The sequence below is a fragment of the Salmo salar genome, chromosome 12, assembly GCF_965601325.2.
Source record: "Salmo salar chromosome 12, fSalSal1, whole genome shotgun sequence".
NCBI lineage: Eukaryota > Metazoa > Chordata > Actinopteri > Salmoniformes > Salmonidae > Salmo > Salmo salar.
In genome coordinates, this window is record NC_138302.1 from 27,962,501 (window position 1) to 27,980,321 (window position 17,821).

General features: G+C 43.2%; 1 protein-coding gene and 1 non-coding gene across 2 annotated transcripts in view; both read right to left on the reverse strand.

Annotated features, from left to right (window-relative positions):
• LOC106564692 (E3 ubiquitin-protein ligase NEURL1) overlaps nt 1–17,821 on the reverse strand; it is a 63,376-nt gene that overhangs the window by 19,420 nt on the left and 26,135 nt on the right. The window contains exon 4 of the mRNA XM_014130945.3: nt 976–1,698. Coding sequence (XP_013986420.1) covers nt 976–1,698 — 723 coding nt within the window. The remainder of the gene's footprint in view (nt 1–975; nt 1,699–17,821) is intronic.
• LOC123725770 (U7 small nuclear RNA) lies at nt 9,298–9,350 on the reverse strand. Its single transcript, XR_006758284.1, has one exon. It is a non-coding gene; the product is annotated as a U7 small nuclear RNA (small nuclear RNA).

Genomic DNA, 17,821 nt, shown 5'->3' on the forward strand with positions numbered 1-17,821 from the left:
CTACATCTGTAAGTAAATAAGTATAAAGAGCTTAGCAATTCACCTCTCAAACAGTCTAAAAGCACAGTTGTAGCCTCTTTAGGCACACCTGTCTGCCACAGCAGAAATACAGTATGTTTGGCATATTGCAAATGAAGCGTACGGCCTCCCGCCCACCCACACATCTTTCCCACTTCATGTTCATTATCTGTATTTAGAGTGTGTAATCAAGCATGGGGGCTCTCGGCATACTACTGAGAGGTAGTGTGTGTCCCGTAGCGAAGACATGTTTCTCCCGCTGTGAGTAGGTCGCAAGCACATACACACACATGCAAGAACATGCAAACACACACACATACACATCATACAGACAGGAGAAGATGTGTTGTGGCTGCTAGGTTGCAGGGTCTGACTCCCACACTCCTCCTTTCACTTGTTCCCTCTCTTCCTGTTATTATCGTGGCAGGTCGTGAGACAGCGTCTACTTTGCTCTCCATTAATACCTCTGGAAGTGCATTTGGATCTGACTTCCTGTGTCAAGACGCTGTATTGAAGCACATGACTTAAGTGTACATCTCTGAGCTCTGAGATGTGGGTGGGGCCCTTGTTACTAAATCCCTGACTTACGATCGATCCTAAATGGATAAATGAAAAAGTTTACACCATGTCAGATTCAATCATCCTAGGGCCTGTAGTACTGTAGACACTGTAGTATTTAAGGCCAGTACCTGACCATGTGACCTGATCAGGAAAAGTCCCCTAGCCCCTACAGTCCATAGCTATGGCCTGGAGTTTTCCCTAGTCAGGTAACATAAATAGGAAAAACTCCTGGCCCCACATAGAGCATACAAGTAATAGTAAAGAGAAGTCCTCTAAGTATACGTAACTGCCAAATTAAAGGAAACACCAACTGGTCTTAATAGGCTGTTGGGCCACCACACGTGTTTCCTTTATTTTGGCAGTTACCTGTATAACATAACAGTCATTCTTACTTACCCAGTATCCTGAGTTGAGTGACGGCTCCGTGCAGACCGAAGAACATCCACAGGGGCCGGGAGTTGTCCACACACACTTGCATCCCCGCATTGGTGCCATTGTGACTCAAGATCACCTCCCCTTCCTGGTTGACCAGGAAGCCCAGTATATCACTGCTCTGGAGCAGCGTGGGCACTCGGCATACAGCCCAGAATTCCTTGCGGTCGACTAAGGCCTCCGGGTTGTAGGGCAGGTCACTAGGGCGCAGCACGGCGGGGTCGCATGATGTCACGCCATAGGACAGCGATCCCGACCTAGCTGGGCTCGACTTGGTCACCTTGATAAACACGGTCTCGCCGGTACGCAGTGGCCGGTCAGTGAAGACAAGCGTTCGCTCCTCTCTGGCGTGCTCGGATCTCGCCACCGTCTGCTCGTCGAGCGTCTTGATGTGGGCACCGCGGAGGGCATGGAAATGGAGGTCGCTTTCGAGGGAGTGCGGGAGGACAGAGGACTGCTGGGTGTTGAGGGAGTTTTGGGGGATGGGGCAGGAGGCAGAGGGAGGGGCCAGGTGGAGATGGGCGTGGTTATGTGGGTAGGCTGGGCCAGAGCCGTCCACTTCCTGCAGGTTGAGGTCACAGAGGCTGACAGAGAGGCGGGATTCATCTGCCTCGCGGCGGAGAGAGGAGGAGCGTACAGTAGTGAATGAGCGGGGACGGAGGAAGTCGGGAGGGACGATCTCACTCTCTGGAAGAAAAGAAGAAGGGGGAGAGAGAGAGAGAGAGAGGGAGAGAGCGAGAGAGCGAGCGAGAGAGAGGCCATTTTAGTTTCTATAATCATTATAAATTGTGTTGAAATATAAAGAGAAAGAGAGACCATTATATCTGAGAAAGAAACAAAGATAGATAAAATGAGGGAGAGTCAACTAATAATAATACTATAGTGTTGTTGCGTTGTCATTTATTAGTGTTACAGTTATTTGACAGTTTATACAGCCATTTCTGTCGCAATGTATTGTTTTGCCAACCTTGGAATATTCCTTGAATTGAAAAGAGAGAAACAGAGATGAATAGAGAGAGAGAGAGAGAGAGAGAGAATTATAGGATGAGAGACACAAGCCAAGCACTAAAGAAAAGCCCGAAATTGGCTGATGTTACAAACTAGTACAAGATATAGGATATTGCTAATTAGCTGGTACAGCAGCAGAGGAATGTGTCATTTCGCTTGTTTAAAGCTAAATTAATTTTTAAAAACTACAGATTTGGTTGAGTGCTTTAATATCAGTAGGGAGCAGAATCATCTCATTTCACATGAGGAGGACAAAGTGCTTAATTATCCAGCCTTGGATGATACCAAGAAAGAAATTTGTGTTTGTGAGACAGTGTGTGTGTATGTGTGTGTGTGTGGAGCTTCCTCCTTCTGCATTCCCAGCAGTCCATAGTACAGTATCATCCTTCTACAGTGAGCCATTTATATCTGCCAACACATGTCCCCCTTCACACAGTAGGGCAGGTAGTAGTGGCGCGCGCAAGCACGCACGCACGCACGCACACACACACACGCACGCACACACAGAGAGAATGCCCTGCTTATAGTCTCCCCTTCCCCAACCCACCCCTGCTGGGCAGCTGCCTGCCTGAAAATAAGGTCTCTAAATGTGCAAACCCCCCCACCTCTCACTCCCCATCAGCCCAGCGTTGGGAGAATTAGCCCTGGGGTGTATTCAATAGGAGCCAAACAGAGCCAACATGGAAGCAAACGTAACGAAACGGGGAGGCACCTTCAGTACCTGAATTTCTCCAATAGAAACTCTAATTTTCATTGCGACTAATGATTACACCCCTGGCGGCGGTGAAGAGACGTCCCCATCACTCAGACAGAGAGAGAAAAAGGAGGGAGACAGGGAGGGAGGAGAGAGGAAGGGAGGGACAAAGAAGAGGGACAGTCATTGCTCAGAGGGTGTAAGTGGATAAGGAAAATGAGTGACCAGACTGACCACCTTTGTTGATGGACAGAGAGAGAGAGAGAGAGAGAGAGAGAGAGAGAGAGAGAGAGAGAGAGAGAGAGAGAGAGAGAGAGAGAGAGATTGGGGAGATGGATAGCAAGGTAAGTGGGGGAGGGCAAGAGAAAGAAAATGACATTGTTGACTACCTCCTCTGAGAGGGCAGAAGATAGAGAGACAGCCCATCACTCAAAGAGCGAGAGAACAAGACAGAGAGAAAGCGGGACCACCAGAAAATGATAGCGAGTGACCCCCTCTTTTGAGATAGGAGACCCAATAATTTCAGAGCGAGGGAGCGACAGACTGACAGACTGACAGAAAGAAAGAAAGAAAGAAAGAAAGAGAGAGAGAGAGAGAGAGAGAGAGAGAGAGAGAGAGAGAGAGGATAAAAGCCAGTATCTCCCAGTTCTCCCGGGAGAGGTCTAGTCTGCAGCAGGCCCATTTCACCCCCTGCTCCCTCTGAGGCCTGTCCCAGAAAGCCTTTTAGAGGCCAGGGCCAGCTCTGGACTCAGATAAACCTCTTACCTTTAATTACTACTCTCATGAGGCCTGCCAGACAGCCTGCGTGAGTGTGTGTGTGTGTTTGTCTGCTAATAACAGCAGTGAAACCACAGAGAGCTAAAATCTCTTATCCTGTCCCATCTGAAAGGGCTGAAAGGGACCCTGGCCAGAGTGGGATTATCTTCCACTCGGAAAGTATTCAAATGTATTTTGTCCTAATATCGACACCGTACAAATGTTAATGGCTGGCAAGGCAATGTAGGGCATTTGAATGTGTGCCAGAAAACCAACTGCTGTACATTTGTGAGCTATTCAGAATTTTGATGTACATTCCTTGTACACTTCAATGTGATGAACGGTATGACATTTAAATGTGTTTTAACAACGGCCAGAGAACCTATGCTGTCTAATGCGGTGAGGAGATTCTAATTGAGAACTGGTTGCGACCTGTCAGGCTGACCAAGCCGGCTAGATTATCAGACCTTCGTCTTTCTTGTTGTTCACTAAGAAGATTATGTCCAGATTGTACAGGGAAAAAGAAAGGTTTCTGTTTTAGTGCTGGCTGCAATAAATGTTAGAGTCAAACCAGGATCCAGGAACCAGCTCCAACTCTTACCCAATGCCAGATCAATCAATCAAACTTCACTAAATCATTTCAAAGAGGCACTGTAAGGGAATATTTCTGTGGTCTACTGAAAGGCAACAACTGACATCCATTACAAATTTTACATCTGAGTTATTTTGCAAGAGCTCTTATCCAGAGTGACGTACATTTTCACACTTTTTCACCATGGGAATCGAACCTACAACCCTGGCGTTGCAAGCGCCACACTCTACCAACTGAGCCACACTTGCTACCTTTACATACTATAGTGTGTGTGATTGACAGATGACATAATTAGGGTTATAGGCACTCATTTAGTCTATCAAAAGACCAGAGAACAAAGACACCTTACAGTGTGTGATCCTCCGTTTAGTAGTGCTGATTCAATGTAGATCATCCTCCAACTGCCATCCCTTTGATCAGTTCCCGCCTTTAAATCCAAGATGGCAGCCCAGTTTCCTCAAAGTCATGTCAAGTGTCCATTAGCATTAGCGGCTAATGCACAGACGGCTCTGGAAACTGACTGTATTAATGTTTCACGAGACTAAGGGACTTTAATTGTTCTATTTGATCTTTGTTGGGAGTATAACATGGATGGAACAGTGCCTTGAAAAAGCGTGCATTCGTGTCAGTGACTGCTAATCGACCATTAAACTAACAGCCCAAAAAGCACACAGTGCAGTTAACACTGCTAGCGCCCGAGGCTAGCAGAGAGAGAGATGACTACCGCTAGCTCTTTATTCAATCTGATGCTTCCCATTTCCTCTGTCCTCTCCTACTGTAGCGTCCAATAGGCACTTAGTGGATGCCGCAGACCGGCTATGTAAATGAATACAGTTACCAAAATCTATTTATATTTCATAAAACTTTTCATTTCCCAAACAGTCGAACGCAGAGGGGCTACCTTCAATTAAGTATTTCCTAACGAGGCGAGGAGACAAATCATAGCACTTTGCAACATACTTAAGCCAAATGATTGGGGAAGGTAAGGGATTCTCCCTTGGCGGTGGGAGTATGTGTGCGTGATCGCATGTGCGTAGCTCAGGCATACTAACTTCTAACATCCCCAATGCCAGCCCTGATTCCAATGCTGGACGAACTCTCACTCTCTAGACCAGGGATGGGCAACTGGGGCCAAAAATAAAGAAATATACAGTACCAGTCAAAAGTTTGGACACACCTACTCATTCAAGGGATTCTTTATTTTTACTATATTCTACATTGTAGAATAATAGTGAAGACATCACAACTATGAAACAACACATATGGAATCATGTAGTAACCAAAAATATTATATTTGAGATTCTTCAAAGAAGCCACCCTTTGCCTTGATGACAGCATTGCACACTCTTGGCATTCTCTCAACCAGTTTCATGAGACAGTCACCTGGAATGCATTTCAATTAACAGGTGTGCCTTGTTAAATGTTAATTTGTGGAATTTCTTTCCTTCTTAATGTGTTTGAGCCAATCAGTTGTGTTGTGACAAGGTAGGGTTGGCATACAGAAGATAGACCTATTTGATAAAAGACCAAGTCCATATTATGTCAAGAACAGTTCAAATAAGCAAAGAGAAATGACACTCCTACCTACAGTATCTCTCCGAGACGCAGGCCTCCTTTTTGTCCCTAGAATTTCTAAGCAAACAGCTGGAGGCAGCGCTTTCTCCTATAGATCTACATTTTTATGGAATGGTCTGCCTATCCATGTGAGAGATGCAGACTCGGTCTCGACCTTTAAGTCTTTACTGAAGACTCATCTCTTCAGTAGGTCCTATGATTGAGTGAAGTCTGGCCCAGGGGTGCGAAGGTGAACGGAAAGGCACTGGAGCGATGAACTGCCCTTGCTGTCTCTGCCTGGCCGGCTCCCCTCTCTCCACTGGGATTCTCTGCCTCTGACCCTATTACAGGGGCTGAGTCACTGGCTTACTGGTGCTCTTCCATGCCGTCCCTAGGAGGGGTGCGTCACTTGAGTGGGTTGAGTTACAGACGTGATCTTCCTGTCTGGTTTTGCGCCCCCTCTGGCTTGTGCGGTGGAGGAGTTCTCCATGGGCTATACTCAGCCTTGTCTCAGGGTAGTAAGTTGGAGGTCTGTTGATATCTCTCTAGTGGTGTGGGGGCTGTGCTTTGGCAAAGTGGGTGGGGTTATATCGTGCCTGGTTGGCCCTGTCCAGGGGTATCGTCAGACGGGGCCAGTGTCCCCCGACCCACCCCTGTCTCAGTCTCCAGTATCTATGCTCCAATAGTCTATGTGCTGGGGCTAGGGTCAGTTTATTATATCTGGTAGAATTCTCCTGTCTTATATGGTGTCCTGAATGAATGTAAACATGCTCCCTCTAATTTTCTCTCTCTCCCCTCCCAGAGGACCTGAGCCCTAGGATCATGCCTCAGGACTACCTGCCCTGATGACTCCTGGCTCTCCCCAGTCCACCTGGTCGTGCTGCTGCTCCAGTTTCAACTGTTCTGCTTGCGGCTAGGGAACCCTGACCTGTTCACCAGACGTGGTACCTTGTCCCGGCCCTGCTGTTTTCGACTCGCTCTCTTGCTCTACTGCACCTGCTGTCTCGACCTCTGAATGCTCGGCTATGAAAAGCCAACTGACATTTACTCCTGAGGTACTGACCTGTTGCACCCTCTTACAATCACTGTGATTATTATTTGACCCTGCTGGTCATTTATGAACGTTTGAACAGCACTTTGTGACATCTGCTGTTTCTGTACAGCACTTTGTGACATCTGCTGATGTAAAAAGGGCTTTATAAATACATTTGATTGAAGGATTGATTAAATCGTTTTTTTTCTCCTTCATCAATCTACACACAATACCCCATAATGAGTTAGAATAATAGAACACACAAGGTGCAACTTAGAAATGTGGTTGTGAATCAGCAGTCACTCAATAATCCCATGTCGGCAAAACATTTTTAGATTGATAAATTAACGGTCAACTATCTAAATTTGTAGTTAGTATGGTCGAATTACTGACTGTGGTGGGGCCCATTGATTATCTGTTATCATATTAAAAACTGCAAACATTTGCCTCTACCCTATGTAAAAATGTGTAGAATTGCAGAAAATTTGTTATAAAATTGCTAAATCTTCTCTCCGCCCCATTGAAAAAAGTGTAACATTTAAGCAAACTTGCTTTAAAATGGCAACAGGAAATGAATGTTAAAACGTAATTTATTTATCTTTGCTGTCACGAGGGGAGGCACTATGTTTTTTCTAGCGGGGGGGTATGGATGCGGCCCCACCCCCATCAAAGTTGCCCCTCCCTGCTCTAGGCTAACTCAAATCAAATCACCAGTGTCTTTGAGAATGACATCATGACATCATCAAACAGAGCCGAGAGTGGCGTGTGGCTTTCTTTCATTACTGCAGAGCTCTGTTCTGAATTGGATTAGAGTTGGGGATAGACGTTTGGCACGACGAGGAATAGCTGAGGACCCCAGAGACATGAGGGAGGCATGGAGGAATGGAGTTTGGGCATGATGATGACACGACTTAGGGGATAACGGGATTGAGGAGAAGAGACGGAGGGATGTGAAAGGAGAGGGTGGGATAGGAGGAGACGAGTTGTGACAATGTCAGATTAGGAATGCTGAAAAGAGGGGAGCAGCTCTCCTATTCTCTCTCTCTCTCTCTTTCTCTCTCTCTCTCTCTCTCTCTCTCGCTCTCTCTCTTTCCACACACTCACTAACACTCAGCAGAATTAAAAAGCATGTACTGCAGCTTCCAGTCAAGTTCAGTGACGGTACATAGTGTGTCTACTGTGTACCATCTCTCCTGATGTGAGTCACTCTGTGAGTCAACAGTCTCCACTGAATGCAGAATTTGGTGCATGATCTGGTGTTACACTAGCTCTGGTCCAGGGCGTTCGCACGATCCTCTAATTGGGGAAAAAAAATGTGTTAGTAGAGGAACTTGCTATTGCCGTGGACAAGAGCTAGTCTTACAGTATAACAAATACAGCAACCATCATGAAGATGTACTATGCGATTTGACAAGGATAATTTTTTTCTGCCGAGCTGAATGTTGACATTCATGAACACAGTTTCAAGATGTTAGGCTTTGGCCCAATTCTTCATGAAAGGAGGTCTCTGTAGACCAGTTCTAAATGGCAGTGCATGTTTACTTTGTGCCCCTAGTGAGACAGAGAGAGGGAGGAGAATATGAGAGGGAAGATAAAAGAGTGAAGGACGCTGTGCCTATGCTGAAAAAGTGGAGTGTGTGTTTGTGTATGTTTGTGTGTTTGTGTATGTTTGTGTTTGTGTGTGTGTGTGTGTGTGTGTAAGTATGAGTATGTGTGAGTGTATGTGTGTAACTGCACCAGCTGCTGCCCACTCATCATTGTGCACCTGCTCTTTAAGCTAGAGACAAACCCCTTTGTGCCCATTGGTCCTTTTCAGATAGGCTGCCCACAGATGTGCGTTCTCATTGGCCGATTGGCCGAGGGCACAGCTTTGCAATTGCAGCTCTCTGAAAGACGCTTCAAAGTGGGCACTCTGGCCTCTCACTAACACACGCACACGCACACGCATGCACACGCACGTACACACACACACACACACACACACACACACACACACACACACACACACACACACACACACACACACACACACACACACACACACACACACACACACACACAGGCCATCCCAATCTAACCTTGTTAAGGAAACTAACTGTAATGGGGACACAGAGCGAGGCAGCTGTAGTCAATACACTAGGAGAGAGACAAAAAAACGTATTTAAAATCCAAACACATTCAATTGAGAACCAAACGCAGCACCTGTTGGGCTAAACCAACAAATATACAAAATGGGGGAGGGGAGGGGGGAGTTTGGCTCTTTTTCTGAGCGTTTGATTGAGAATGGCAGTGAAGCTAGCAGGCTACTAATGCTGTGTGTGTACGGGGAAGAGGAGGGAGGAGAGGGAGAAGAAGGAGAGGGATAGGCTGGCTGGCTGGCTGGCTTAGTGGCTTTGCTTGCTTTCCACATGAAAAAATACTATAGTTGGACTATTTACAGTTAACTATAGTATAAATACTATAGTAAAATACCTGTAGTATATACTATAGTAATCAATGTAGTGTTTTGACGGATTGTAGTATACTGTAGTATTTATTGTAGTTATTTTGTGGACTGTAGTATACTGTAGTAATTACTGTAGGGTTTTTGGGGACATTACTGTAGTATTTACTATTTTGTTCTTGTTTTATTATCTTTGACATATAAGTGGAGGCTTTCTCCTTGAGGAAACCTACTGGAGAAATACTAAAAGAGGACATTTCCAGAAACTGTAGGTAACATGGAGATCTGAAAAAATAGTTCAGCACTTCTGCTCTTTTCTATAACCTGTAGGGAACACAATATATGGTCGTTATGTGGCATGTAGGTTTCTTACTTATGGATGGCATATATTGCGATATGGGGGAGGGGAATGGGCAGGGTATATGCAAATTAAATACTGTAGTATTTAGTATAGTTTAAAAAGTGTAGTGTTTTTGCAGACTGTAGTGTTTTTGTGGACATTTCTGTAGTATTTACTACAGTGTTTTTCTTGCGGATAACACTGTTGTATTTACTATAGTATTCTACATTATACTACAACATTCTATAGTAAGAACTACACATGATAGAGGGATTCTACAGTGTGTAGTATTGTATTCTACAGTATACTAGTTTACTACATAATTCTATAGTAAGCATTATAGTATTCTATAGTCAACTGTAGTATTTTTTATGTGGGTTTAGCAGAGGGAACGTGCCAGGGTACGAGAGCCAACGTTGTGGCTCTCCCTGTGAGAGAGGGGATGTGCACAGTTATACATCTGGCTTCTCTCTCTCTCCCTCTCTCTCTCTCAGAGCTTGGCTTTATTCACAAACTCTCAGGGATTCATAAGATGTGAGAGACTGATGGGAGTGGAGGATTGGGACGGGACTGAAAGGAGGAGATGAGAAGTGGAGTAGGGAGGAAGGAGAGCAGCTCACAGCTGTGTTCTTTTAGAAGTAGAGCTGCACAGCTGAGACAGGCGGGGATGGATGGGGAGGAGAGTGCCTATGTTTGAGGTTTCCAGGAGAGACTAAGTGATGGAGAGATAAAGAGGGATGGAGAGAGGAGGAGAGAGAGAGTTGGCGAAAGAGAGAGGGGGTTGAGAGAGGTAAAGAAGAATAGTGTGAGTGAGAAGGATAGAAAGAGAGAGAGTGATTGAGTGAGAGAGAGAAAGAGAGAGAGGGATACAGTGAGTGAGTGGATAGAAAGAAAAGAGATGGAGTGGAGAGAGAGAGGCAGCGGGCGGGCGGGGGGGGGGGGGGGGGGGTTTGAGGGATGTTTGGGATGGTGCCGTATACCCTGATACTCCCTGGCTTTGGGCCAGTCGCTCCCTCGCCTCGCCGGCAGGTCGATTTTGAATCCCCAGGCTGGAAAGATCAACAGCCTTTTGGGAGGCGACACACGCCACATGGCTCCAAAACAAAAGCCCAGGCACAAACACTCTCCATAAGTCACAAAAGCCCCAGAAGCCCCAGTCCCTTAGGTCATCAGCAAAATTCAGCATGTGCAGCATCTCTCAACCAATCAGTGGTCGGGGCCTAAGCATTAATACATGAATAACTCCATTATAAGGTTCTTATATTAAAGCCCCTCTCAGTCAGTTTTCCTCCTGCTCGACTGCTCCAACCAGACCGTGGCAGGTCTGGGTTCAAGTACTATTTACCATTTTTCAAATACTTTTGAGTGTTTGCTCTAACTGCCTGGAGTGCAAGATGGGCAGGGTTTGCAGTTTTGAGGCTATTCTGTTGGTTCCATTAAGCCAGTCAAACTCAATTAAGCACAGATAAAGTATTTGAAGTTATTTAGAGTAGTATTTGAACCCAGGTCTGGACTGTGGTGAGGATAGAGCTGTTATTTGGCTAATAATTTGTCGGGTCAAAAGGGGGGAATTAATCCCAGCCAATGTAACAGACTGCCTTTGACTCGGATTGAACGTATTTTCTTGCAATCGTCTATGCATCACCTATATGTTTAGACAGGGCTTTATACATTGCGTTGTTTCCCTTCACATTTCATAATAGGGGGTAGTCCATTGTACGGTGTCCATTTTAGGACGTGAAGACATGAAGTACAACGTCAGGAAGGACAACATATATCTTGGCATTACACCTCTGGTGTCTTCCCACTGGGCACAGACGACCAGTTCAACGTCTAGTTTGGATTAACATTTGGTTGAGATGTCAACTAACGTGAATTAATTCCGAAAACAACAAAACATTTCACCGTGTCATTGGATTTAGGTTAAAAGTTTGGTGAAAAAAAGGACAACATTCCTTTACGTTGATTACTTTTTTCCAAATCCAATCAGTTTCCCAAGTTGGTTCAACGTCATCACGTTGAATTATTTTGTTGAAATGACGTGGAAACAACATTGATTCAACCAGTTTTTGTCCAGTGGGTTTAATCTACTTCAAAATGTCCTATAAAATAGGAAATTAGTATTAAGCTGTCAACATATTCTCAAATTGGTTTCACTGCCAAACCATACAGAATATTTTTTCTCTGTCTATCCAAACCACTGACCAAACAATGACCTCGACTTCTACAGTACATTTGACATTTACGTCCATAAACACAGCCAGACAATTAATTAGTATTTTGAATGCGGAGACCGTTGTGACATTCAAACTGCTCTTTCTACAATATGTTTCCAGTTTGAACGCATAAAACCACAAAGTTACAACATAATTTATCCTTAGCGTATTATCCTTGGATCTTCTGATTTGACCAGGGGACTTATATGTGCACCTACTGTATTAGCTAGGAATTAGACAGTTCAGCCAAGTCAAACCTCAATGCCAGTCAAAACACTAAAATAATCAAATAACCATTTTACCCACAGGAGTGTGTTTTCCCCTCAGTGGTCCGTAACCAGTAACCTCCGTGGTCTGTGTCTATGGTTTTGGATAACGTCCCTCAATGACTTCTATTGTTCCAAATGACTTCATATTACCGCAGTCATAAGATTGGACCGAGAACATAGTGGACGATAGGTCCAAAACATGGCAAGGAACCAAGGGTCCAATAAGCTCTACTTCAGTATCCATCTTCTCTGTGCAATATCTTGATAATAACAATAATAGGAGATATTTTTCATCAGTTAAGAGGCTGAGGACATATTGCAGATATTCCTTTAGAAAGTCCAAACTCCAGTGACACGTGTCATCTATTTTTGCGTTTCAAACTTGGCCGACCTCTCAGCAGTTGTAAATCTTTTCTCGTTGCCATTAGAATCAGTCATTCGTTTATATACAGATGTAGGATCTTAATTTGATCACCCTTTTGAAGGAGAACGTTCTTGAAATGTACAACCTGTAGTGTATTTGAGGTTTAAAAAGGCTTCTGAAGCTTGTAATTTCCACTTACAAATTTCAGTCTTGATTTCCTATTACGAAAAATGTATCAACCCCTACAAAAATGTCAATTCATTATAATCTGCATAATAATTCACATTTCCTGTTGCTGCAGGATTATTTACCTGCTGTAGGAAATTGTCTCAAATTAAGACCCTACATCTCTAGGTAGTTACTCTCTCAGTATCCTTAGGGTAAAAGTAAGTGAGAAAACATTGTGAGTTTGCAGTGAGAGTAAAGCAAAAATAGTGAATTAGCTTGCTTTGATGGATGTTCTTCTATGCTAATGCCTCTCTTCTCCCACTCATTCATTCTCTCTCTCTCCTGCGCTTTCTTTCCTTCTCCCTCTCTCTCACTTTCTCCCTCACTCCCCCCCTTTTTCACTCATCCCATCATTCTCTGTCCCTTCCTCTCTCCGTCTTTCTCTCACTCCCTCCCTCCAGCTCTCCTTCTAATCATTAGTTTGTGCCACTACACAACTGCACCACGACATATCACATATGCATCTTGGTACTAGCCAGCAAAACCCAGCCCAAGCAGACTGGTTCCATCCAGATCTCATATGTCATTAATATTTACGTTAATAGAGTAATTCTCTACAGCTGGTCACATATTGGCTTATTGGATTTATAGATAAGGACAGGTCTATATATCATACATTGTCTGACTTCTGTGTATTGAGCGCTAAATTCGACCAGACATTATTGAAAAGTGAAAGACTAAAGCTACATACATGGGATGCTTTAGTGAATTTCAGAATGTCTGGAATAGGAAAGGCAGAAAATTGTGTTTTGTTGTGACATCCATAACAAGTTATCATGGCATGTCACGCACATGTGTAAACTGTACTCTGTACTATTGTACGGTATCTTAGTCTCTTTAATTGTGTGTAAATATTGAATCACCCATCTCATATGTATATACTGTACTCTATACTATGCCACTGTATCTTAGTCCAATGCCGCTCTAACATACAGTTGAAGTCGGAAGTTTACATACACCTTAGCCAAATACATTTAAACTCAGTTTTTCACAATTCCTGACATTTAATCCTAGTAAAAATTCCCTGTCTTAGGTTAGTTAGGATCACCACTTTATTTTAAAAATGAATGTGAAATGTTATAATAATAGTAGAGAATTATATATTTCAGCTTTTATTTCTTTCATCACATTCCCAGTGGGTCAGAAGTTTACATACACTCAATTAGTATTTGGTAGCATTGCCTTTAAATTGTTTAACTTGGGTCAAACGTTTCGGGTAGCCTGCCACAAGCTTCCCACAATAAGTTGGGTGAATTTTGGCCCATTCCTCCTGACAGAGCTGGTGTAACTGAGTCAGGTTTGTAGGCCTCCTTGCTTGCACACACTTTTTCAGTTCTGCCCACAATTTTCTTATTGATTGAGGTCAGGGCTTTGTGATGGCCACTCCAATACCTTGACTTTGTTGTCCTTAAGCCATTTTGCTACAACTTTGGAAGTATGCTTGGGGTCATTTTCCATATGGAAGACCCATTTGCGACCAAGCTTTAGCTTCCTGACTGATGTCTTGAGATGTTGCTTCAATACATCGACATAATTTTCTTTCCTCATGATGCCATCTATTTTGTGAAGTGCACCAGTCCCTCCAGCAGCAAAGCACCCCCACAACATGATGCTGCCACCCCCGTGCTTCATGGTTGGAATGGTGTTCTTCAGCTTGCTAGCCTCCCCCTTTTTTCCTCGATGGTCATAACAATGGTCATTATGGCCAAACAGTTCTATTTTTGTTTCTTCAGACCAGAGGACATTTTTACAAAAAGTACATTCTTTGTCCCCATGTGCAGTTGCAAATTGTAGTCTGGCTTTTTTATGGTGGTTTTGGAGCAGTGGCTTCTTCCTTGCTGAGCGGCCTTTCAGGTTATGTCGATATAGGACTCGTTTTATTGTGGATATAGATCATTTGTACCTGTTTCCTCCAGCATCTTCACAAGGTCCTTTGCTGTTGTTCTGGGATTGATTTGCACTTTTCACACCGAAGTACGTTCATCTCTAGGAGACAGAACGCGTCTCCTTCCTGAGCGGTATGACGGCTGCATGGTCCCATGGTGTTTATACTTGCGTACTATTGTTTCTACAGATGAACGTGGTACCTTCAGGCGTTTGAAAATTGCTCCCAAGGATGAACCAGACTTGTGGAGGTCTACATTTTTTTTCTGAGGTCTTGGCTGATTTCTTTTGATTTTCCCATGATGTCAAGGAAAGAGGCACTGAGTTTGAAGGTAGGCCTTGAAATACACCCACAGGTGCACCTCCAATTGACTCAAATGATGTCAATTAGCCTATCAGAAGCTTCTAAAGCCATGTCATCATTTTCTGGAATTTTCCAAGCTGTTTAAAGGCACAGTCACCTTAGTGTATGTAAACTTCTGACCCACTCGAATTGTGATACAGTGAATTAGAAGTGAAATAATCTGTCTGTAAACAATTGTTTGAAAAATTTATTGTGTCATGCACTAAGTAGATGTCCTAACCGACTTGCCAAAACTAAAGTTTGTTAACAAGAAATGTGGGGAGTGGTTGAAAAACGAGTTCTAATGACTCCAACCTAAGTGAATGTAAACTTCCCACTTCAACTGTATATGCATATTTATTCTTAATTCATTCCTTTCTTAGATTTACTTGTATTTTGGTTATATGTTGTGAAATTGTTAGATATTAATTGTTACATATCAATGCACCGTCGGAACTAGAAGCACAAGCATTTCGCTACACTTGCATTAACATCTGCTAAACACGTGTACGTATGTGACCAATCAAATTTGATTTGATTTGATACCTCTGCACAACAAATCATACGTGAAAGGTACTGTATAACCATGAAGAAACGTCAGGTTTCTAACCTGCTGTCAACCAGACAACAGAGCAATATGAAAGATTTTAATATGTTTCCGTATCAGACCTGGCATATTTTAATTCTTCACATTTGTCCTAATGCTGACACACGCACCCACACACACACACACACACACGCACACGCACACACACACACACACACACACACACACACACACACACACACACACACACACACACACACACACACACACACACACACACACACACACACACACACATACACACACACACACACTCTACAAGGTTCGGACAACCTTATAGACATTGTGACACCTTGTCAGAGATAAGCAACATTTCTCTGACACATTCGCAAAAGACATAAACAAAAGCACCCATTTTTCTCACAACCTCATCCGTCCAGCTTTCACAGCTTGTGTTCCCCCGTGTCAAAACATTGGGCTTTTTTCTCTGTTGCCCCTGTCGACATCTTTAGAAAAGAGCACATTCCGCAATCACTGGTGATTTGCCCTACAGTATAAACAATACATTGAGCCAAAATGGGAGAAAGTAAAATCTACTTGTATTGAAAACTTTTAAACAGGTCAAGGAGCAGAGCAGCTCGGCTTTTGAATGTCATAGAGTATTCTTTGAAAACACACACACTCACACACTTTGAAAATGTTTTCAGGGCCATTTGAAAAGTAACAGAATGTTCCCTTCCTTTGAAATGTTTATTACCTTCTGATTTTCTATCAGAGAGAGAGATGGAGAAAGAGAGACAGAGAGAGAGAGAAAGAAAGACAGAGAGAGAGAGATGGAGAAAGAGAGACAGAGAAAGACAGAGACAAAGAGAGAGAAGGTTAGGCTGACCTGTCAATCGTTGAGATCAATGACAACTGTGTTACTTTGAGATATTCTATAATTCATACAGTATGTTTATGTTGTGTTACTTTGAGATATTTTATAATCCAAACAGTGTGTTTATGTTGTGTTACATAAAAAAATTATATAATTCATACAGTGTGTTTATGTTGACGCATAGTGAAAGACTGTACAGTACTTACTGCACTTCAAGTGTACTGGAGTGTATTAACTACATAAATTCCCTAAGACAACAACTGAACTGTGTGTGTGTGTGTGTGTGTGTGTGTGTGTGTGTGTGTGTGTGTGTGTGTGTGTGTGACAGAGTCATCTCTAACTGTCACACGGTGTTTTGAAGTCAGTCTCCCTGCTTCATTTTCAGAGACGTCACTTTGGGGCCCCACTCTGATTAAGGTTCCACTGTGACCTCCTCAGCACAGCCTGGCCCCCCTGTCTTCAAAACAGCAGCTGGAACTCCTCAACCTCTCTAACCCCAGTTCTATGGACTTGTGTGTGTGTGTGTGTTCATACTTGTATGCCTCTGCGCCTGTACGTGCATAAACATTGCACACGTGAACGGTATGTGACAGACAGCCATGAAGCACCGGAGCTCCATTTATATTTATGAAACAACTTTTTTATCCTGCTGGATGTAAAGCCTCTGAGGGGCATCAGGCTCATTATTCTGCCCCAACCCAGAAGATATTGCATTTGCCCAGTTAAAGATGCACTCTGCAGAAATCGCCATTTCCTGGTTGCTAAAATTCTAATAGTTTGCCTAATTTCAGTTTATGTGACAAAACAAGCAGTCATTGTGTAGAGAATCATTGTACCATCTAAACCGCTGTGAAATATATTTTCCATAACCAAAAATATTGTATATTCAGCTGTTCAAAGCTGATGTACAAAACCAAAAGTAAAAGATGCAAAAACAAAACTTCAGAACAGGAAGCATAGAAATAGCACACATAGAACAGATCTACAGCTTCTTAGACTTGCTTTCAAAGGGAATGAAAGATCTATAACTCACATTTCTATGTGAATTTGGTCAGGTCTCCCAATAAGTTACATATTGTAGCTTTAAAGGCCTGAAACAGTAAATCAGTTACTACCTACACTGTAAAATAGAAAGTCCCAAAACACCATGATTGTGTAACAAAACCATGAAAAGTTGTGCACCTAAGCTGAGATCTGGTGTTTGGAGGGTGTTTGAATGTAAACCCAATGTAAGTGTTTTAATACACAGAATGTGCTTCAAAACTGAAATGAAGTACTCTGAAACACCCACAGTGGTTAATCACCTGAATATTGGTGATTTTAAGAGTGTTTTGAAAACAGTTTTTTGGGTTTGAGTGCATGTAAAAGGCAGCATCAAAACACAAAAACTGTGTTTCTCATAAAATCAATGGTTTCTAAATGCAAGTGGTTTATTGCTTAAATATTTATCGATGATAAGAGACTATGGAGAATTATTGTTTTGTGGAATCTTAATTTTTTTCCAATTCCATTATTTAGACAGATTGGAAAAAGGACAGGCAGTAAGATGGTACATTTCGTTGGAATTTTACCCGCTCAACCACACAGCCACACTGTAAGAAATTATTCTGGGCTGAATTGAAATTATTTAGTGGTAACACACCTCGCTTAGTCACCCCTCTC